Source organism: Lissotriton helveticus, chromosome 2_1 (assembly GCF_964261635.1).
Source record: "Lissotriton helveticus chromosome 2_1, aLisHel1.1, whole genome shotgun sequence".
NCBI lineage: Eukaryota > Metazoa > Chordata > Amphibia > Caudata > Salamandridae > Lissotriton > Lissotriton helveticus.
In genome coordinates, this window is record NC_136059.1 from 572,912,589 (window position 1) to 572,936,547 (window position 23,959).

At 44.9% G+C, this 23,959-nt stretch overlaps 1 protein-coding gene across 1 annotated transcript in view; it reads left to right on the forward strand.

Moving 5' to 3' along the window:
- GFM2 (GTP dependent ribosome recycling factor mitochondrial 2) overlaps window positions 1–17,208 on the forward strand; it is a 316,398-nt gene extending 299,190 nt beyond the window's left edge. Inside the window, exon 21 of the mRNA XM_078675255.1 lies at window positions 17,049–17,208. Coding sequence (XP_078531381.1) covers window positions 17,049–17,177 — 129 coding nt within the window. The 3' untranslated portion in view covers window positions 17,178–17,208. The remainder of the gene's footprint in view (window positions 1–17,048) is intronic.
- Window positions 17,209–23,959: the final 6,751 nt, after the last annotated feature.

Here is a 23,959-nt window from a genome sequence, read left to right on the forward strand (position 1 = left end):
AAGCTTTCATTCAGGATTTCTGCGAAATGTATGGGGGAATTAGTTGATAATAAGGAGTGTATCTCTGCAGTCGTCCTTGCGACTTGGAGATCATATGTTTCTTTTGATGACGTGAGCCTGGTCGGCGTCTGAAGAAGCACTGTTTTCATTCTGCTTAAAGTATTATTCGAATAGAAGTAATTTTCAAGTTGGGCCATGCCCTTGCCTCCCTGTCTGGAAAGGAGCTGGGGAACAATGAGCGTCCACAGCACTTGACCTTCGCAGTCGTAGTTACGAGATAAGGAGTCCCGGGCATAAGACTACAACATCTGCGATCTACAATTAGAATGTAACTCCCATTATAGAGTCTTTGAAAGAATGGTTCTATCTCTGTTGCAGGTGCGCCTTGCTGGTGACATGAAAGGTTATATGAATTCCCTTCACAGGCTCCATGCAAACTAATTCCGTTACACAGAAGTGTACCGCTTAGTGACATCGCACAATTATTGCCACTAAGAAACACTTTCTGTCCTTTATTACTGACACATGCATGTGAATAGGGCAGGTTCCATGTTGTTTTAATGTACCCCTTTCCCAATTTTTCGTACATGCCAGCCTGTATATATTTTTGGCAGTATTGAAACCTGAAGGTTGATATTGGAATATTAATTATCCCATGTATTATCCATTCACTGACAGGTCGTTCTGACATTGTCACTGGTAATCTCTCAAGTTTCTCAATGCTCAGGATTGTATAATCAGCACCCTTTTGTGCCATACTGATTTGTCTATCAGTAAGGTTAAAGATTTGGAATAGTGACGTTGTGTTGATTAAACGCCAAGGCACATAGCCTGAACGCAGATTTTGTAACGTCCAGCCAAGCTGTACAATAGAACGCAATTGAGACTGACCGTGTTGTAGCAACAGTAAGTCTTGCGATAATATGTCGATTGCTGAAGACACAATGCTGTCCAAAGAAAAAATTCTGGAGGACAGAGTCATTAGCCCATTGTCCACTACAGAAAGTGATTTTTCCAAATTAATACGGTCAATTTCCCGTATACTCTCTGCTGTTTCAATTTGAGTAACCTTTCAGGCCTCATTGTATGCTGCATATACAGAGGCTGCTATGAAACGCTTTTGACGCTGTTTGCGTGGTCCCATAATGAAATCACGCAAGTCAGCACCATCAGTAAGTAAAGTTAGGTGTTGCTTAATTTCTGCCAGTGTGGAAGTTTGCAGCCATTGAAGGCATAATTTGCCCACACTGTAGGTGGTTATTATCCCTGGGTGTTGTCTTTGAGGATATCTAGGGTCTGGCCTGGTCATTTTGAACCCCTGTGTTTTGTTCAGGAATCTGTCTTGACAGTTATTTGTATCTGTGGGCCAGATCAACCACTGTTTCCAATCTGGATGTGTTCTGTTTTGGTTTAATACATAGTTTACGTCTATCTCTTCATCTATAGAGCTATTGCTGTACATTGTTGGTTTAGGAATAGACGGTTTATTTAAGTCTTTGATTTTGGCTAGGCCAAGACAGGTGGTTTGTTGAACAGTGTCATTAAAAAATATAATTTGTTCTGGGATCATGCAGGCTCTAAACAAAGATTCTATACCCTGTACTTGCCATTCTTTTGTACCCCAAACACTTTTCAATTCAACATTTTTGTCCCAATAATCAAAACCAAAAGTATTCATTTGTTCAAAGAAGGAGTCTGAATATATCAATTTTGTGTTTGTTATCATGGTCTTAGTTCCTGTCTTGTTTGACAATTTGAAATAAAATGTTTCAGCATTACTTGTGTTAAATCCTGAAAAGTATGAATATTTGTCATAGAAGGTTCTTGAGCTTCCTTTTGGAGGGGTTGCACAATGTTCCCATTGATTATAATTTAAAACATTTCTAGGTTGTGCAGATCTATGTAGAAAATGGTTGCCATAGTGGTTATAACAATACATACTATCATAATTTGTAGAACCCTGCAAATAATCATGTTTGGTAAATTTAGGAGACATTACTAAGTCAGACATCATATTATTAATGCTTTCGAAGTCCCAATCATCAGCAAATGAGCTTGGTTTTACAAAGTCACTCAATGAGATCTTAATTTGGTGTGGATATTTCAGGATTTCAACCGGACCATAAATTTCGTAGTCAGTGTTGTCCCATGCTACCCCACCCGGTATAGTATTGGCTGTGAAGTTGACTGAAGAAAGTTCTCTTTTCTCGACGTGTGAAGATGTGTGTGGTTTGAGGATCAAGTTGATTTTCTGACTTGCTGTGTCCATTTTAGCATATTTTCCCTCAATGAAGCGTCCCAAAGTTAGTACCATGATGAGCCAAAGTATGAGGATAAATGTACCAAAACCCACCCAAAATTCGATCCATGGAGAAATCAGATATGTTTCTTTCAGTTGTTTTAAAAGTTCTTTAGCTTTATCTTTAAAGGTTTTTGTTGATGGCTGTGTCTTTGATTCACTGAAGCCTTCAGAGGAATCATCGAAGTTTATGAAGTAGCCGGATGCAGTTCTGTCAATTGTTCCAATTGCTTCAGGATTATTGTTTCTTGCATTTTCACTTGGTACTTCATTATAGATTGGTGTGTCTCTGCTAAATGTTTTTATTTGGGTTTTCAGAGGTCTAAGTTCTATTGCATTGTTGCATAGTCCTTGTTGTTCTTCTGTAGGCGTTTCGAATGTGATGAGCCTCTTTGTTAGGACCTCTGTACTGGTAGAAACCTTGGTGTTCTGCTACTTATTGGGAGTCCACTTGGCCTACTGTTTGTTATCGGCCACATGATTGTGGTTTTACCAGGTCGATGGATACAACTCGGTTCTCCTTTTTACCAGCAAGTGGCGGTAGTACAACTGATCTTGTCCCGTTGATAGACAAGACAGGAACTGCTTTTCTGTAAGAAGGCCCAAATTCCTTCTTTACCGCGATCTTTTCTCTGACTAGATCCCCGACTTTTGGAATCCAGACAGGTCTTGCTGGGACAGGTGGTGGTTCTTCAGTGGTTGTTGGCTGCTGTTTCAACTTTGTTGCTCAGGTCTTTTCTTGTTTTGTTTAAGTCCTGCAAAATAGCCAAACGGTTCTTTGATATCAAAGCTTTTTTCTTTCACCACTGAAGTCTGACTATCAAGGTCAGAGATCAACATCCTAGTTCCAAATAATAATTTGTACGGACTCAATCCCTTCAGAGAATTTCTTGGCAGGTTATTTAGACTACGTTGGACACTTATTAGATGTTTGACCCACCCAGCTCCCGAACCTAATATCCTTTCCGTTATAGATTGCTTTATGCCTTGGTTTTTTCTTTACACCATCCCGTATCCCTCAGGAAGGAAGTGAGAAGATTCCCGCTGTGCTATGCTCATTTGGCCATGTTTCCCCTCAGGCTGGAGGGCTAGAGTGAAAACAATTGTCAAACGTAGCATGCTCTTAGCGTATATGCCATTTAGACTCGCAAATCTTTGTATAATAGTCCAGACGTCAGCCGAGTGCTGATGATCTACATTATAAGTGTAAACTAGCCTGTATATGTTAACCGCAAGCCTTGCTTTTTACTGGTGATTTTTCCTGGAGTGAAACGACACGGTATTACACTGTTTCTCTCACCACTGCGATTCCTGTTGCAGTTTGGGCACTTTTTTACAAACATGGTGTGATGCAGGCTCATGCCTGGCCACCAGTACCTTGATTGTAATTCTTCCAGAGAATCTTTCAGTTTGAGGTGTCTGAGACCCTCGCCCATATGTGCGTCTGCGATTAACAAGTTTCTCCTGTCCATGTTTGGAATCACTCTATCCCCCACTCCAGGGATTCGAGCAAAAGGGACGGAGTTTGCATCGATTATGTATGTATAATTGAGTGGATAGTTGATCGGTAGCGCTGAGCAGTCGCCTTTTGATGACGTTTTCACCGCTAGCACCGTTTCACCGTCAATGTATTTTAATGTACGCTTTTTTCGAAATACGGGAGCCGATTTAGTTGCTACCGCTGTGGCTGTGTCAGCCAATGAATTCCCTGCAACGTGAACGCCATCACGCTGATGACTCAGTGTATGTATCACGTGAGTCTTTGGTAGTTCTTTTTGTAAAAGAGCTACTTGTTCCCAGAGCAGTTTCTGCTTTATTGTTGCATCTGTGTCATCTTTGTAACCGTTTTGAATCCATGTCTGCAAATCGTTGTTATATGATTTGACGCAGTAATATGAATCGGACACTATAAGTGTCGGGAATTCGCGATCCGCACTATCTAGCGCCATTTTCAATGCCATTATTTCAGTCTGTTGTTCTGAATTAGTTTCTACTGAGTGTGTTTTTGTTAATAGAGGTTTTAGTTTACCTCCCCGCCACACTTCTTTTGTAATCCCACATGTGGGGTTGTATGCTTGTTCTCCCCAAACGGAGGGTTGAGCATGTCCGTCTGTATAAATTACACAGGCGTAATGTCGTAAAGGCAGAATGTCGATTGGCAGAGGGAATGTTTTTTCATATTCTAAATTTTCCATTTCTTCTAGTTCTGGATCAAAGTAATAGTATACTTTGTCCGTTGTGATTGAATTCACCCATTGTATCCATTCCGGATTCAATGTTGTTGTTGGTAAATTAAACGGTGTTGTTAGTGCCTCAAAGGCTGATTCTGCTGTTCTGACTGTGATATGTCTACCGTCAGCCTTATCTTTTTCTTTAGCTATTGCGGTTTGAACTGCATGAATAATTTTTTCTTTAATACTGAACTTTTTTTCAGCTTCTGTGTACAAGTGTGATTTGAATGCAATTGGTACCTTTTCTCCCTCATTAGAGGTCAGGTATGTGAATCCGCATCTTCCTGGGATGACTCGAATCACAAGATTGCGTGTGTTATCACGTGTTTCTAATTTTGTTTTAATTAGCATGTCTGTTTGTAAGGATCTCAGAATTTCTGTGTGTATTTGAGTCCAATTGGTTCTTTTAAAATCTGGTTTTATCAGATCATAAAGGGGTTTGACCCTTTCTGCGTAATTTGCAATGTATGTTCTTCCGAAATTTAGGAAGCCTAGAATTGACTGTAGATTTTTTAGTGTTCTAGGTGCTTGGAGTACGGCACATTTCTCTAGGAAATTGTCAGCCAGGCTTTTGCCTTCACTTGATAATTCATATCCTAAGAACAGGACTGTCAGATGGGCAATTCTAGATTTTTTAAAGTTGAATTTGTAACCCTCTGCTGCGAACCCAAGTATTATGGTGTTCACTCTCTTCAAGTGAGTATCCAAGTCATCATCTGTTAGGTATATGTCGTCGACATAAGATAATGCCTCATCATCATATATTTGTAGTAATTCTGTTACTCTCGCTGAGAATACTCCCGGGCTGTTCTTGTACCCCTGGGCTAACCGACAGAATTGTTTTTGAGTGCCATTTATTGAGAACGCAGACAAATATCTGCTCTCTGGTGCTATGTTTTGACAAAAGAATCCATTAGAGATGTCTAATGTTGTTTTGTATTTTTTGCGCACTATGTTATTCATTAGTGCAGCACTATGCGAGTTTTGCACTGCAAAAGTTTTGCAACATGAGTTAAGGTGTCGGTAATCCAAAACTAGACGGTATGAATTGTCTGGTTTGGAGACCGGAAACAAAGGGTTGTTCATTTGTGAGGTGCAAGTTTCAATCACCCCCTGGTATTCTAGCTGATCTAGTATTTCTTTTACCTGTTTTTTAGCTTCTTGCTTGATTGGGTACTGCCTTTGTGCAGTAGGTTGTGATTTTAACTGGATTTTGTGAGGAGGAGAGTCCTCATCCCATCCTACGTGATTTTTATATAAGGCAGGAGCTAGAGCTACTGCCCACTTTCTAGCAAGTGTATATTTTTTATGAATTGGGATGTGATTTGAGAAGGCAGGCATAATTATTTCTTCGCCATGAGGGCAATCCCTGACAAACTCTGGTGGCCAGTCTTTTTCAGCTAGAAGGATATCATAGCCCTTGGAGAGATTATCCCAAAATAGTCCCCTTATTTTTCTAGTCTTATCCCCTTCTATACGCAATGTTATTTCGTATATTTTGTGAGGTTTGCTAACTCTCGTGTCCGCAGTTTCCACTTGAAGATATTCATTCGTGTCCACTGTCTCCAGATGATTCATAAGGACTTTGCGAGCTATGCTCACTTCTGCTGCGCTGTCTAGCATTGTCTGAGCCCATTCTCCGTTTTTCAGTTGTGTCCTCAGTATTCTCGGCATTGTTAACTACTTTAATGCTGGCTACCTTCTTTTTTGGAAATTGTAATTTCTTTTTTAGATGAGCAGGTTCCTTGTCTTTGGATTTGGCTTGCTCTTCTTTTTGTTATGATCGTCCTCTTCTTTCCGATTTCTGCGAGGAAGTCTGAAAAGATTGAGAGGGACGTGTATCAATGTCTTGATATCTATCAGGCTTCTTTATATTATCCCTATTTCTAAGGTTATATCTTTTCCCAGAGGGGTCACTTTGGGGTGACCTGTGTCTTTGGTTCGGAGATTTTTCTCTTCGCCTAGGAGACCTTCCTCTGGACTGGAATTTCTTTTCTTTAGGATTGGATTGTTTGTTTCCATCCCAGCTCTTTTTTGGTGATGTTGAATTATTATTAAAAAATATTTTTTCAGGACTTTCAATCAGTTGTGGTTTTACTGGTATTCCACCTAAACTATCTCTACCTAGTTCCTCATAGGATTTTCCTATGATTCTGGCAATTTCAGCTGGTTGGTCTGCTATATCTGTCTCTTTTAACCTCTGGCGGATCGCCACGTTTGCTGCTTCTCCCTTTATGTTGGCTAATAATATTGCCGAGACCTGCTTGAAGTCTTTCAGTAATTTCATACCAAGAGTTAAAGCGGGTTCTGGACCGTATTCGTCTTGAATTTGTTTTAGCACATCTGGTATTACCGAAATGGATGGAACACCGTGCGTTTTTGTGTAGATGGAAGCAAAGACTGTACCCCAAGTGTCACAGTCCTCCACGTGTGGTGCGATTCCCATTGGAAGACAGATAGTCAGAATCCTGTGTTTTTCTAACGGGGTGGTGTCTGGAAACACCGCCTCTATTTGGGTGATTTTTTGTGCTAGCCAGAATGGTATTTGTTCCCGTTTAGCCGGTACTTTACCTAGGCAGGACTGTATGTTCTGTGGTGTAATTTTAGTTGTGTTCCCCTGGTGAGGGGTCAGCTGTGGAATTTTAATTGCTGGTTGAATTGTTGAAGTCCGCATCACATATTGGACTAATTGTCTATGTATTTTTATTAGTTGTTTTAGCTGTGTTAAAAGGTTTCCTGCAGACATCCCGTCGATATCTGGATGTGGTGTGTATCCGGCTAGGACCGGCCACGTTGCTCCTGGTCTACCTAAAGGACCGAGTCTGGTGATGTGATTATTATGTTTTAGGGCGCCATCAAATAAGAGCAGGTGCTCTTGAAATTTGAGTGGTACTTCCACCTCCTCGAAAGGAGTGTACATTTCAGGAGGTTCCTCTATTTTGTAATAGTGGAAGTACTTTGTTACAGGATTTGCTGCTGGAAAGTTTATCCATGAATAGTATACCTCTGTCTGCCGATATTCGTGTGCCTCAATTACGAATATGACTGTGCCACCTCTAGGTGTCAGTCCATTTTCTATAAGTTTTAATGTTATAGATCTCCTTTTGATGACCGGAATGAGTATTATATTCGGGTCTGCTTCCTGCATGGTAGCATCAGCTGCTGCGAGTTCAGTTGCTATTCTAACTGCCTCTCTTTCATCATCACTCTCTACCATTTTACCGACAGGAAGGTTAGTTCTTTTGTTTGCAGATCAGGTTTCTTATGGAAACAAAGATTAGATGCACAATATTTTGGAACAGTGTATCCTTCAACGTTGACTATACCAAGAACCATACATAGGAGTTCCCTCCTGCGATGTCTGGCGGATATAACCTTTCACCCACTCCAGACGTCTTTGGAGTATAATGGGAAAAGGGGTCTGAGTGAGAAAGCACGACTGAGTTACTCTAAATGTCTTACGTTAGTTTTATCGCCCTTTCCAAACGCGTTGGGCGCCATGTAGTGTAGTTCCTATCATCCCAATAGGCTCTGCGCATTGGAATAATACCTTCAATAGTATAGGCCTAGACCAGACGTTAACTAGGTCTACTACTGTCTATATTAGACTTAAAGTTTTGGGTTTGCCAGCTAGCTCAGAGTTCACTAGAAACTTTCTCGAATGTTCAGGAAGGAATTAACTTCCCTGATTAGACAAGAAGGGATTTAGTTTCTGACAACCATAGAACATGACAACTTTGCTCTCCCCTAATCAAGAGTGTATCTCGAGAGTCGTGTGAACAAAAGGCAATTTATTTTACTCAGTCAGTACGTGCATTCTTAGTCTCATCAGATTGTAGAGAAAAGGAAGAGACGGGCGTGTTCAATAAAAGATGTTATTTATTGATCAGTCTCTTTTCTCGTACAAGAGAAATGGATCGATATTATTGCAATACTTATAGCTAAGTAAAGTGCATACATTAAAAGCAGAAGTATAAAATAATACTGTAAAAACATTGATATGGTTTCTAAGCCATATGAAGGTTTAAAATGAATAAAATATATTTATACACATATACATTTGACTAAACGTACTCAACTGGTGTTTCTAAATACGCCTACCCCGTGTACCTGACCTAAGCCTAATACGTGGGCGGGAATAGAAAGTTACAGTTTAAGTTAAGTTTGTTTTGCCAAGTGACTAACTAAAGAATTCTCTGTGAGGGGTTATTCAGTTCTGTACCTGGAAGTTAGGATGAATGAGGGATGGTATCTCTTTCTCTGGTCTCGATATTCCAGGCTGCCTGCGAGGGCTACCCGGAAGCGCCGGTGCTGGATCTCTCGGCAGGAGAAAGCAGCGCGTCTCGTTCTCAGCGCGTCAGGAAGGCGGGGCTGTGCCAGCGGGGTCTGCTCTGCTCTGGGCTTCGGCAAGTATGGCTGCTCCGTCTCGTCACCACCGCATGTGTTTGCATAGGGCAATATCGGTAATATTTATACCTTTAAGGTGCCGAGATTGACGTAAGGATGGACATAGATACGTCAATAAGGATGTCATACGACTTGGTCGTTAGCACATTCTTTTGCTGAAGTTCTCGGTGAAATCAAAACAATGGCCGCAGGGTTTTTCCCAGGTTGTCATAGGTTTGATTTGTTTAGAGAACTCCGTATGCCTTATCAGGGGCTGGAGGAATATCGCTTGTCTAATTAGATCGCAAGCGTTATGACCTAATCAGATAACACGTTCCTGTGCCGTAGTGTGGCTTCGTCAGATAACGGTATCTGCATCATGGGGGTTTGCTGCCTCATGGGCTGACTGCTAGTTAACTTGTTGGTTTGTTAACCAGAATAGGGTCAGGAATAGGGGGATCGATTCAGGACCTATAGGAATACATCACAAGGTAAACAACTGGACCTCCACCCCCAGCCTACCTGTGTGCTTCCTCTTCAGCGTCTAGTCAGCTGAGGGGAAGAAGACCTCCAATCAAGTAAGCGTCAAATTGTTGGCAGGCAATGCTAAAAGATGAAAACAATGTGCAAAGTGGCAAGCAATATTTTTTAAAAATCGGGTTCCTACGTCACCGGCTTTCCGCCTCAGAGACTAGTATCACGGGACAATCTAAAGAGTCTTGACCTTCCTGTACACTGCTTGTAGATCATGCCTGGGGGCATATGCAAGCTCTGCAGTGGGATTTGAAGTCTCCGTGGGTTCAGCAACAAGGGAACCCTCCAGACTCCATTCCTGTGTCCAAGTAAAATGAAAAAGATCTGCAGTGGTGGCTGTTCAACTGCAGCTGGGCCGACAGCAGACTCCTTTCCCTATCCCACCCAGGTCGTGACATATGCATTGTTGCTGGGATGAAGACTCTAGTCTCTGGCGGAGAGCTGTCTTCACATCAACTTGTTGAATTAACAGGTGATTTGCTTAGCATTGAAGGTGTTTCTTCAGACCATCAGGGGAGATCAGGTGCAGGTTTTCACAGACAACATAACTGTCAGGTGGCACTGCAGCAAACCGGGCAGAGTGGGATTGTGGGTTCTGTGTCCTATGGAAAAAGACTCTACGCCTCTTGAAGTGGCAGAACGCTCAGGGCATCTCCCTGATCTCTCAGCACCTGGCAGGATCTTTAAACACCAAGGTGAACAAAGTCACCCTCCAACAATGGGGAGAACCCTGGCTCAATCTATTAGGCACCACCGCGCTTTGGAGTTCCTGGGTGGTTATCTCTTGGAGACAGCTTTGACTGGGGCTGGGGCTCAAGAATCCCGAACACCCTTCCTCTCCTGACCGGAGTATTGAAAAAGATCTAGAGAGACCAGGACCAAGTCATCCTAATGGCTCCGGACTTTTGGCCATGAGCATATGCCCTCCGATTCAGCAGGGCTGTGTCCAAGCATGTACAACCTACACCTTCACATGTGGAAACTGAATGAGGACAGTTGATGGCCTTGTATATCTTCCTTATACTCTTCGTAAAGGTTATCCCCCACCCCTAAACCCTTCTTACAAATACCCCTCCCCTGCCCATAACCCTATAATCGGACCCCTGTATTTTTTGTTTAATTCTAAAATTCCCCTTACCTCTCCATGTCGTCTCGTCTGTCGACTCTTCTCCATGATCGGTGTGGGTGGTATGATTCAAAGCACTGGAAGAGCCCTCCATTAGGCTCTCAGTGCTCTCAGGAATAAAAAAATGTGTTCAACTTACCTGCTGGCCGCATTCTCCGTGCCGCTCCTCCTGGTCGTTTCTCTCCTCCCGCCAGCAGGAACAGGAAGCACCCAGGCTTCCTTGAGCCAATCGCAATGCTGCAATGACGGGACATGGGGGCCTGGGCATGTTCTCTATCCAGGCTGTAATGCAGCCCGGGTGGAGAAGAGGGAAAGTGCACAAGACGTATGGTCGGCTCGAGAGGGCCGGCCAAACAGTCATGTGCACTTGGGAGTGGAGGCAAACCACTCCTCGGCTGCTCTTGTCAGCCTTGCCCCGCTTCGCAAAGCTGCCGGGCAAGAAAAAGGAAAGAATTAAATGATAATAACTTAGTTATTATCATTTAATTTTTTTCTAATACTGCTGAAAAAAACAGTGGTGCGACGCTACTCTGCCTTAGCCGTGGTGCCGCCACTGCTATCGTTAAAAAGCTCAGAGCTGAATCAGCTTAGTCTCCGAAGAGACGAGTCCCATTGAACGACATGTCCATCAGAGACTGTTGGACGTCGGTAGAGATTCCTGTGGAGCAGATTCTCGTGTGGTGACTAAGCAGCACGCTGGTGCCAACTGCTTTGCCCAAGCTCTCAGTAATGTCCAGGCCTATTCTTATGGAGTGCTTCACAGCGTTTTGGCCATCTTGAATAAGGCATTGTAGGTTTGGTCGAACATTGCCTGGGATGGCTGGTAAGATGTCCACCTCCCTATCCAACAGCATGTGGTAGTATCTCCCCAGAAGACAGCTAGTGTTGACTGTCCTTAGTGGAAGGTTGGCCGAGGAGAAAATTATTTTTGCAAAGGTCTCCATACGTTTCAAGACTAGTGTGTGTGGTGGCCGGAAACGTTTTTGGATTTAGTCGGCTGGTAGAAGCTTGTGCTATTAGGCTCTCTGGAGTGGGGTGTTGTAGGAGGAAGTCATGGTCCCATGGCACAGGCCTTTGCCGCCTTGCTAACTGTGTTGAGTAGTGGGGCAAGATCTTGGGTTTTGACCAAGTGCCTGTCAATGCCTTGTTGAATGGCAAAAGAGGTTCTTGTGTGGTTTGCCTTGGGCGTAGCACCTCAGTAAGAACATTATTCCTGACTTCAGTCAAGGGTAGAGTCAGAACCAAGACTTCCATTGTTCTCTTGATCACAGTAGCAAAGGGAGGCAGATTTCTCAGTGGCCACAGCAAGTATAAGGTAACGCTACCCACGAGCAAGGCTAGATTTACAACGCGCTTTAAGCGTTCTATGCTGGTTATTCGCTGAAATTGTGCATTAGCGCGGCATCGCGTTTTTTAAATTGGAGAATATCGAGAATATCGTTTTAATACTGAATAGTGTTTTTTATTTGCAATTGCCCCCTTACATGCACATTAATTGGTCCTTCACCGCTGCTTAGCGGGCCCTCGGCACCCTTAGGATCTTTTTGGACGCCATCTTGGTTGGGAAGGGTCTGGACGCCGGGTGGGCGCCATCTTGGGACAACATTTGAGTTGTCAGGCGGTCTCCTAAGATGCCTATTTAAGACGGGCTCCTTGGCAGGCTCGGCTGCATAAGGTAACGCTACCCACGAGCAAGGCTAGATTTACAACGCGCTTTAAGCGTTCTATGCTGGTTATTCGCTGAAATTGTGCATTAGCGCGGCATCGCGTTTTTTAAATTGGAGAATATCGAGAATATCGTTTTAATACTGAATAGTGGTTTTTATTTGCAATTGCCCCCTTACTTGCACATTAATTGGTCCTTCACCGCTGCTTAGCGGGCCCTCGGCACCCTTAGGATCTTTTTGGACGCTATCTTTGGTTGGGAAGGGTCTGGACGCTGGGTGGGCGCCATCTTGGGACAACATTTGAGTTGTCAGGCGGTCTCCTAAGACGCCTATTTAAACCAGCTCCTGTTTACGCGCAGCGATTTCGCGCAGCGAGCGCGCCATGGGCGCGCCGGAGGCTCGCCAGAGGCGAGCCCATCTGCGCCCATCCGCGACCTACCGGGACCCGGCGCCACAAACCCTGGTCTTTTCCTCAGGTATAGTAGAACTGAGCTGATGGCTGTTCAACAGGGGAACTGGGAACTTAGTGGGGATTGTCATACACTCTTAGAGAGGGATGGGTTACTTAAGATTGCGCCTGAACAAAGATACGTAAAAAGTTGGAAAGCGGAAAGGACGCTTATATACGGCCTATTAAATACTAGATCACTCCAGAAACAAAATCTAGAAATCTTCACGCTATTACAAGAAGGGGAGATTGATATTCTGGGGATCACAGAAACCTGGCTGGAAGACTCATCCATGCCAGACGTAGTGGCTTCTCTTCCCCCTAACTACCTGGCAATCTGCCAGAATCGAGTCAGTACCAAGAGAGGAGGGGGAGTCGCCCTTCTCTATAAAAACTGTTGGAAGGCTGAAAAAATCTGCGCCGAGTGCTTGGGAGGTGCTGATATATTGGGGGTTAAATTTGAGGCAGATAGAGACTGCTTGGTTATCCTGCTGGTGTATCGTCCTCCTAGGGCTACCCCGACTTTGGAGATGGGTTTGTGGAGTTGGTCCATGACCTTAGGTCTCGTTACAAGGACCTATTGGTCATGGGAGACTTTAATTTCCACTGGGAAGTTTCCCCCAAGGAGGGGCAAGCTAGCCTCATAGAGGAGGCGCTAACTACGCTTGGATTGACTCAACTTGTACTAGGTTCCACTCATGATAAGGGCCACACGTTAGATCTGGTATGGTCAACTGACCCTGGAGAAGGGACGATATCCGGTCGACCCTGTGCGTGGTCCGACCACTATCTGATTAGGGGACAGAAAATAGCACCCAAATATGGAGAGAAATCTAGGCCGATGTGGAGAACTGTGAGGCGATGGAACACCATAAATGAGGAAGATCTGGTGAAAAACCTACTTAACCCCGTCGCCACAATCATCTGTGACGACAAACTCGAGGTCGTCTGCCAGAGGGTAGCGGATAAGTTAAAATCTACCATTGACCTAATGGCACCGGCCAGAAGGGTGAAAATGGTGGACAAAGGAGCAGGAGCACCCTGGTATAATGATGAGTTGAGGGCAAGGAAGCAGGCTCTGCGGAAGACTGAGAGAGCTTGGAGGCGGGATTATTGTCTGATGGCACGGAGTTTATACCAACAGGAGTTGGCTATGTATAAAAAGGCCATCATAGCACGAAAGTCCAAGTTCTTTGAGAACAGGATTGCCACAGCTCCCAATCCGCAGAAAGAAATCTTTAAGGTACTCTCTGAACTAAGGAAAAACAAGGAGCAGAAACTAAATTTCTCGCAGGAGGACTGCCAACTCTTCCAGGATTTCTTTATTAAGAAAATTGAGGATCTCCTGTTAGAAATTTCGTGCACCTCTGCTCTGGAATGTTCGCTCCAAGTTGAGTCTATCATGCCTAAAGCTGATAACCCTTTGCATACCATCCCCTTGATTACGAAGGAGATGTTAGTCAGTTTGATAGGGAGGGTAAAATCAGGTTCTCAGGCGGATCCCTGTCCCCCTAGTGTCTTCAAACTAGCCATGCCAGGGTTGGAGGAGGATATTCTCTACCTGCTCAATAAGTCCCTTGAAACTGGACAAGTCCCAGTCATGTTTAAGGAGGCCCGGCTGATCCCATTGCTAAAAAAGCCAGGGGCGGACACTAAAAATTAAAAAAACTTCAGACCCATTTCCCAACTACCTTTCTTGGCAAAGGTCCTGGAACAACATGTGTTGTCACATCTCACTAAGCATTTGGAGACAAATGATCTGCTAGAGCAAAATCAGGCAGGCTTTCGGGTGCATCACAGCACGGAGTTGGTGATGGTGTCTATTTTAGACGAATTAAGGTGCAGAGCTGATAAGAGGATCCCTGGTGCCCTTGTGTTACTCGATCTCTCCGCGGCTTTTGACACGGTGTGTCATAGTCAACTGCTGTCGCGTCTGAGAGACGTGGGCATCAGGGGGCGCGCGCTAGGTTGGCTCACCTCCTTTCTGCAGGATAGATCACAGAAGGTGCAGTTGTCCGACCTAGTCTCAACAACAGCGGCCATTACCTGTGGAGTGCCACAAGGCTCTGCCCTCTCACCACTCCTTTTTAACATCTACCTGCAGCCACTAATTTCAGCTCTTAATCAGATGGATTGTCAGATTTTTAACTATGCTGACGATACGCAGATCATTATCCAAATTGAAGATTCTCCAGGCGCTCAAACCAGGTTGCATAATATCCTAAGGTTCACGGTAAATTGGATGACTGCCAACTCCCTAAAAATCAATCCGGACAAAACCGAGGTGCTGCCCATAGCCATCCAGGGCAGTCCGTGGAATGACGGTTTTTGGCCCAGGGAGTTGGGCAAGACACCGGAACCAGCAACCGTGGTGAAGAGCCTGGGAATCCACATTGACAACATGCTGTCCATGAGTAAACAGGTGTCTGTAGTGGTAGGAACATGCGTCGGTCTTCTGAGACAGATTCGCAAGATCTCTCATTTGCTGTCTTTCTCCACCTTAAGAAGCGTTGTGTCTGCCATGATCTTGGGACGCCTGGACTATAGCAATGCGCTGTATATAGGGCTTCCCCAGCGATTACTGACGCGGCTGCAGACGGTCATGAACGATGCAGCGAGATTGATTTTTAAGAAGCCTAGGACAATGCGTGCTTCGCCTCTCCTGCATCAGTTACATTGGCTCCCTGTCAGACAGAGGGCACTGTTCAAAGGTCTGTGTATCTCACACAAGGCACTCTACGGTAATGCGCCCAGCTATATCAAAATCAGACTGGCTGGATACATCCCGGGCAGGGCATTACGATCCTCTGAAGCCACTCTTCTGGCTAACCCACGTTTTCGCCTGTCCACAGTTGGTGGACGTGCTTTTTCCACTCTGCTTCCTGCAGCATGGAATAAACTCCCAACCAACCTTCGGAAGGAGCCCAATCTTTTGCTCTTTCGCCGAATGCTAAAAACAATACTTTTCCGGGAAGCATGGGGTGTGCTGTAAGTCTGACATCTGCTATTAGTGGGACTGGTTTCCTTTTGTACAAGCGCTTAGAGACCCTGGGGTGATAATGCGCTATATAAGTGGAAATAAATAAATAAGTAAGGTCAAGTGGAGGCCAGCATCAGGTATCTAGGCCACTGGCATCTAGTAGGTCATAAAATAGGTTTTTATCCTACAGAGGTGACTGATGAACATCATTGTTTCTGCCTGGAGTTGTTCCAGAGGGTACTGGTTGAGTACCAAATATTTGGCACATGGCCTCTGGGAATTCCCTGAGGAGTGTTGCAGTATCACCCAGTGGCCATTCAATTGAACAAGGTTCAAAATTAGTTCCGGGGTCATAAACAGAGTTTGTCGCCTAGAGGTACCAGGCACATTGCAGGACTCTGACTGGTGGGAGTGGTAGGATGGAGTGGAGCAGTGTTTCTTAGTTTCCTTGGCCGTACCTGAAGCCCTGGACTTCAATGAAGACTGGTCACAACAGCGGCCTCAGTTTGTCTGCACTCTTGACTTTGCCAGAGACCATCCTACTTGATTTCCTTTGGTGGTCTGCAACGTAGAGATTGGCTGCATGGTCAGGGATTTCTTTTGAGTTAACCATTGCTCATCGATCACAGGACGCTGATTCGCACATGGAGCCAACACACTAGAGACAGACCTTGTATGGGTCAGTCACTGATATCTGCTTATGGCAATCTTCACACTGTTTGAGCCCCTTCGTTTTCGGTGGGGACATGTCCCCATTACACTGGAAAATTTGAAGGGAAAACAAAATCACTGTCAGGACTCTTGACAGAGTGAGGGAATGAGCTTCAGATCTACGTCGAAAGGCGTGAAAAGAAAGCAACTGAAGTCAGTGCATGTATATAGTGGCCCTGACATCATAGCTGAGGTAAAGCTGTACCATGCCACCTACCAGCACCTAGGAAAATTCACAAGCTGAGAAACCTGTGGTTAGAATTCTCTATTAGAAATTGTATTTAAAAAAATCTGTTTGTCATTTGCTTTTTTGTAAGTATTATAGACTTGTATGTTACTGCAAGAGTTCTGTGATGTTTTACATTTCGATGAGCTTTGTGGAAATTGAAGGGTTTGGCAGTTTGCCAAACTTTTACCCACAAAAGCCAAGCAGCCAATTGATATGCTGACCCCTGGATATTCATTGCATACTTAGGAGGGTTTTAGAATACTGGACTAGTTCAAGCTTCAAAGAAAGCTTTTGCTGTTTAGACTCACTCCCCTCCAGAAGCTCACTTTATAAGAACCATATCCATAAGTTATATCGACATGGAGGCCAGTCTGGGCATCCAGTCTTCATATGCTTTGTTTGCCAACTTCTTAAAATGTTTTTATTTTTGTTTGTAGGGTTATTCCACAGAACTGCGTACGGTAACCTCCGGATCAGCAACCTTCTCAATGGAGTTGGCAAATTACGAAGCCATGAACCCTCAAGATCAAGCTGCACTGTTAAAAAAGTTGAAGGGTTTATCTTAATGATGCGTTTAATAAAGTGTTCAGAAAGCAATCTTGCATGGTGGAATAATTTGAACATGTTTGTGGTCTGAGAGTGGTGTTTAGGAGTCTGTAAATATGATAAGTCATTCATGAACAAGGTGCCAGTTTTTAGGATTGGTGAGTGACAATGCCTTTTCACGTCCCTTGTTAACTTAAGTTAAGTCTTAGTTTATGGTGTGCTTTCCCACTTTCCCCTGGCCTTCATATAGGCGAGGTGGGTCAAGTTTCTGCCTAGATATGGATTCTTAGTTGTTGTTTATGGTGTACATATGTGTTGTCTCCATGGCCGTTCTTTTTCAGTGTGCTGACTTCCTAGCAGTGTTTGTGGCTCCTGTGCATGCTTTTAGTCATCGAATTCAAGGAGTGCCAGACCCGAGGTGATCATTGCTACCTATTAGATCCGAATAGACTATGCATACATCTATAGTGTATCACAGGTGCCATACGTATTGTCAATGCCTGATGACCATTCTGTCCAGGCCAAAAGCGGCGCCTCCACCAGATGTGACAGTTTACCCAGAGCTGCTCTCTTTGGCTTAACCCTACATAATTTCTCAAGATACCTACACATTCCCCACTACAGGAGCTGGCACCCAGGTAGACTAGACATATGGGATTTTTCTCCAAGGAGCCCTCTCTGCTTGAAAATGTAAGCAACTGAAATGTGTGTTGAAGTGCCCATGGGTCTTAAAGGCTAAGCTCGTTTTAGCTACTCTGCTGTTCTGCCATGTCAGTGGCCTTGAAGCCCAATACCCTGATGAATACAATAACCAGTTTCCCAGAAGGCCATGGTCACAATCCACGACCCAGTTGGTTTATAGCATGTTTCAGGATATAAACAACCACCATAGGAAAACAGGTGTGGCCTAACGTGGTCAAGCAGTCATTCCTTGCTGAGCTTCTGCTGGCACTACAAAATCATGGAGATATAATGCGGCATCAGGGGCCACCGATGCTGCAAAAACAATCTGTAAGCCCCCAAGGTGACAATGGACAGAGCAGTGCAGTCGGCGACCGGGGGTGGTGAAATTGGACCGGCTGCAAGCTTCAACACAAATGCTGAAATCCTGGGCCTCTGGGGTCGCGGGGAGACTAGTGTGGCCTGTTTGCTCCAGGGATATAACTGGAGCTACCAAGGGTCTATTCATTATTGGTTGTGAACGGGGGAGCCACGGCGTGCGGACCATGGTGTTGTAATCTTGGTGGTATGACCCCTGATGTCACGTGGGTCGATTTAATAAATAGTCCTTGAGCCACAGGTGGCGCCAGAGTGAGTTCTGGCTGGGGACAGAAGATCCCGTACAGGTGTGTGGCTCCACATTATTTCTAGGCCTTGCGCACACGTGGTCAGTGCTGTAATTGTCCTCCTTCCGGACTGGGCTGAGACACAACATTGGCGATGAGAAGGTATCTTGTGCTCATTGCTGTACCCGACGTTGTGCGGCGGCCGTGCCCCTCATGCTGTAGAGGGTGCGGTGCTCATGCCCGGAGTCTGCGGGTGCCTTTTTGGCATGTACACCGACCTGAGAACTGGAGTCCGGTCATCTTGAGGACTCCGCTGGTTGCCACCCAACAATACTGCAGCAAAGAGAAATTAAGGAGGAGCACTCCACCGAGCGGCAGAACTTATTAGACCAAGCTACTCCACACAACAACAAAAAAGACAAGCTGTAAAACAGGAAAGAACTGTACTGGTCACCAAATGGCACAGTCACCACATCCCAGAAGTGAGTGGAAAGAAGGCCACGTGGGATAACATGCCCTGAAGCGACCACTAGGCCCCCAGGCGAAGGTGCCCTTGCCATCACAGCTCCCAGAAAGGAGTGAGTACTGACAAAGACGTCTCCAGGTGCGAGAAGGGGAGGGGAACGTCAACAAAGGCCAGGAGTGAGCTTGAAGGTGACCCCTAGAGCGACAAATAGAGACGCTGTAAGCCATGGCAAACATTCTGGCAACTGAGCCTTTCATCATTGAAGGTGCCCCATCAGTGCAGGCTCCCAAATAGAAAGAATGGGTAGACAGAGTGTTGCTGTTCTTTGAAGCAACCAATGTTGACAATGCACAAAAGCGAGCACTGATATTACACCCAGAGGCTTAAGTAGAGCTTGTGGCACCCGGGGCTATCCCTCAGATTGCCGCCCATGGCATCCGCAGCCCAGTGATTGTGTGAGCTCAAGTCTCGGACTCGAATTTTGAATCTCACCTCACTGTCAAATTTCAGGCACAAATGCTTCTCACATGTATCAGAATGCTAGTTTTACATTGGTCTATTAACTAGAGCAACTAAGTATTAACTATCTGAACTTGCAGATGTAGAGGGCTGCGCACAGCACCCCGGGGACACTCGCTTAATTATACTGGTGTGATTTTAAAAAAATACTTTTAAACATATTTGTCATCCTGCCTGACTGTGACCGCTATGGGTGTCTCTCAGGCTCTCCCGAGGCTTGCCCAGCAATCATGCTATCACGCACATGCTCACTGTGGCGGCCGGAGTCCGTGAGTCAGCGGACTTTAATGAATTTATGGTATAGGCCTGAGGCAATTGAGATTTTTGTAAGGGCCTCTCACACCTTGTTATAGTTTGGGCCCAGGTCCCTTGTGGGACAGAGAGAGCAGCATGGAGTTTAGTGATTCTTGTCTCCTGGTTTATTATTTGATCTCTCTCCAAACAGCCGCAATGCCACATATTCACAGACAGGTACTCTCATCAGCGTGCGTCGTGACTGTTACTCGAGACAGACTACTTTTGCACTTACCTGCGTGAATCTGGATCTGAAGGTGGGGTGTTGGATTTAGGGGTCTTTGAACACTTGCTGTCCTGCAGGCTTTAAACAGCAATGCAGGATGGACTGAATACCCGACTGAAGACCAAGCGGCTTCTGTGCCATGCGCAGAAAAAAAAAATTCAATCTTTGCTGGAAGTGTCGTCTGGTGTATTTACACCTGGTGTGTAACTTGTCACTCGCTGTGCGACACTAGAGATATTTATGCCAGGACATCAGGGCAGGCTCTGGTGATGCTCATGCCACTACAACTCTGAATGACTCATGTGCACCAAGCAATACCCCTTCTACATTGGTGGGGTCCAGTAAAGATCTGTGTTCCCTACTAAACTGTTGTCTTGTATTGTCAGTGGCTCTTATTGCACAGCTTCGCTCCAGCGGTTCTACAGCCTTAACCGCAGGTCCTTGCTCTTTTTGGTGTTAATTCTTAGCTGAGCCATGTGACCTGCTTTCTAGAGGGCCATAGCTGTCACTTTAATTATAGTCAGCTGCAGCAGGTTTTTGCAGCAGTTTTAGATCTTTTAAGAGTTTCCTGTTGCTCAAATGGGTCTAATTACTGATATTTATGTTTCCTCATCTTCATTGCTTGATCTTTGCTCGCAAGAAAGTGTCAAATGTCACTCATAACCACACTGAAATTATGAACACATAGCAATCTGAAACCTTGGCAGCTATGGATGGCCCATGTCATGATGTCATTTGCTGACTTCCTAACTTGGTTAGTCCTCCCACTTCTTTTTTTTTTGTCCTCATTTGCCATCCCTTGTTCCAGAGAAAGAAGAAAAACAAACACCAACCACCTTGTGTGTCCTTTAAGTATTGGGTAGGGACCTTCCCCTTGCCCAGCTCAGGACAAATGTACCAGATTGGCGGAGGATGTTTTAAAGGAATTTTTGCTCCATCTTAGGCACATATGAGCCTGCCGGACTGGGTTTGTTATCAAACTACTTGAGCCCTGCCACCACCGTGTCCGTGGAGTATTTAGGCATAATCATCGGACCCGGGGAAAAGAAAGAAAAAAAAGAGAAAAAAAACCCGGGCTGATCTGGTGATCATACTATCTCCACTGAACCAGCAGATTCCAGAAGGTAAGATTACGTTTACTGCAGGTCCTGGCCATGTCCACTTTTGATGTTTCATATAGGGACATTAACAGCCATCATGGGATGGTGCCTTGGAGTCAACCCAGCATTTACAGATCGGTCTTCTTGCAAGCAGGATTGCATAAAATAGAAAGGTTCCTGCTGGCCCCGTAAGATTGTTATCCAACCCAAATATTATTAATGGCAAGGTGATAGAGATTGATGTTTTAAGAATTGATTCCAGGGTGACCTTTACTTCATCCCAGTAAACAGTTAAGTGCGGACATTCCAGGAACATATGTATGTCGGAGGCTGCTGGGAGGAGGCACTTATTACAACACTTTCCTGGCTGGAATTTGGAAAGCCTTAGAGGGGAAAGATAAGCGCGATGTACTGTGTACAGATGGTTTCGCCTCAGCCACGCTGGGTTTACCACTTTATAAAGAAGGGAGAAGGATCTAATCCAAAGGTCACCCTGCACACTCATGTCCATCCCCCACAACTCCTCAGGGAGAGAGAAATCCCCATCTACCTCCTCCAATATTGTCCAGTACCAAAGTTCCACCTCCTTTCTTCCCCCTTGCCTCTCTACCAATTGTTTTTCCAAGAGGCAGTTCTTCCCTATTTGAACCTTTTTCCTGGACAGCTCCCGAGCCCAGCTAGTCAATTGCATATCTTTAAATCTCGTTAAACCGGGGCCAACCCTGTCATATAACTTTTCCCATTCCACCAGTGTTCCTCCTGCTAATAGTTCACCCCATCTAAGGATCTCAGCTTCCTTAACCGGGACTGCAAGGCTATCTTTCAGGCATGGGGGAAGCCCCGGGGAATCCCAAATCGGGGCAAAGTTTGAGAAATAGGCTAGCCCTAGAGTTGTTTTTATTTGCACCCAGTCTTTTACCAGGGATTGTAGAGTCTTTAATCTTACTTCTTTTTTTAAATCTCTGATCACCAAACTTAAATAAAAATCCATCTAGTGGCAGATTGAGGTATCTGATGGAACTTTTAATAGCATCCTTGAGTGGGTTAGTTGGAAAGTCCAGGCATGCCAACCCTCCCTTTTCCCTCCCTTTTCCCTCCTCCTCCTTAGTTTCTTCCATGCCAGTCTAGTTGCTTTATATCTCCAAATAAAAGAGTTGATTTCCTGCTGGCACTTTTGAAGTTGTTTTTTATCGAAGGCTAAGGGGATAGAATTGAATATGAATGTGAATTTGGGGAGGATGTACATTTTTACCAGGCTAGTCCTCCCAAAAATTGTCAGAGGGAGAAAGGACCAAGATTTTAATAGTGTCCTGCATTCTCGGAAAACCCGGTCTATGTTAGTCTGAGCTAATTTGCTGATGTCCTGAGTGATCCTTATACCCAAATATCGCATGGAAGGAGTCACTATGAGGTTTGAGTTGTCTAGGTTCCAAGTCATGATCTCCGTCTTTCCCACATTGATTCATATCCGGCGATCCGCCCGAATTCCTTTGCCCTTTTCACAACTGTTGGAAAAGCTTCAACCGGGTTTGTTGTTTAAACAAGAATATCATCGGCATAGAGTCCTACCCGCTTCACCCACCCTCCAAATTCAAAAGGGAGAATGTTAGGCCCTTCTCTGAGAACTTGCACAAAAGGTTCTATATATATATTGAAAAGTAGGGGGGAGAGCGGGCAGCCCTGCCTAGTGCCCCTCTTAATTTGAAAGGGCTCAGTACAAGCACCATTGATCATAAGCCTGGCCCTTGGGTCCCTGTATAACAGGCTGATGACTCGTGAGAACCTTTCCCCAAACCGAAACATTTTCATTATAGCAGTCAAATAGGGCCAATTGACTCTGTCAAAAGCTTTGGTGGCGTCCAGGGTCAAGACACCCAGGGGAAGAGAGAAGGTTGAGGCGATGTCAATTGTGCCGATCAGATCATAAGTAAGATCTGCCAGCTGGCGCCCCTGTATAAATCCCTTCTGATCATCGTGTATTATTGAACCGATCTCGCTCCCCAGCCGTGTTCATAAAATGGCGGCGAAAATCTTGTAGTCGTCGTTTAGGAGCGAGATCGGCCGATAAGACCCACAATCAGTCGGGTCCTTTCCTGGTTTGGGTATCAGGACGATGGTTGCCTCCCTCCATGACTCAGGGGGTGCTACGCCTTCCATAAAGATGTCATTAAAGAGGGCCGTTAATGTTGGAATGATAACGGAACCCAGGACACGATACAACTCCCCTGGTAGGCCCTCTGGTCCGGCCGCCTTCCCCGTTTTAATCGATTAATAGCATTACGGACTTCTGTCTCAGATATTTCTTTGTCCAGGCGGTCCCTTTGTTCTAATGAAAGGGAGGGCAGTTCGATCTTATCTAACCATGCTTCCCGGGCCATCACGTCTTCCGTGATCTCCTCCTTGTAGATATTCCGGAAGAAATCCTGGAAGGCACTTCCAATTCCTAGGTTTGAGGTTCTAGATGTCGTTTCTCCCCTCACCCTTATTTCCCTAATATGTTTTTTGGCTTGGTCTGATTTAATTTTCCAGGCCAAAACCTTGCCTGCAGCCTCTCCATATTCGAAGTGTTGGAGCTTGCTAGCCTCCCACCTCTTAGCCACTCTACTTTGAAGTAAATTTTCTACGTTTTTCTTTAATTCCTCCCACCTCTCTTGATCAGTAGCGGATCGGATGGTGGATCCACTCTTCTGATCTATAATTGCTAATTCTTGCTCTATATTTGTGATTGCTTCTCTATATTTCTTCCCTCTATAAGAGGCTCGGTTTGGGTAAACATCCCCCTTAAGTAAGCTTTGAGTGTTTCTCATACCGTAGCAATCGTGGCAGAATTTAGATTAAGTTCCAAGAATGAGGTGGACTCCGCAATAAGAAAGCTAGTCTCTCCATCCTCTAGCAGAATCGTCCGGTCAAA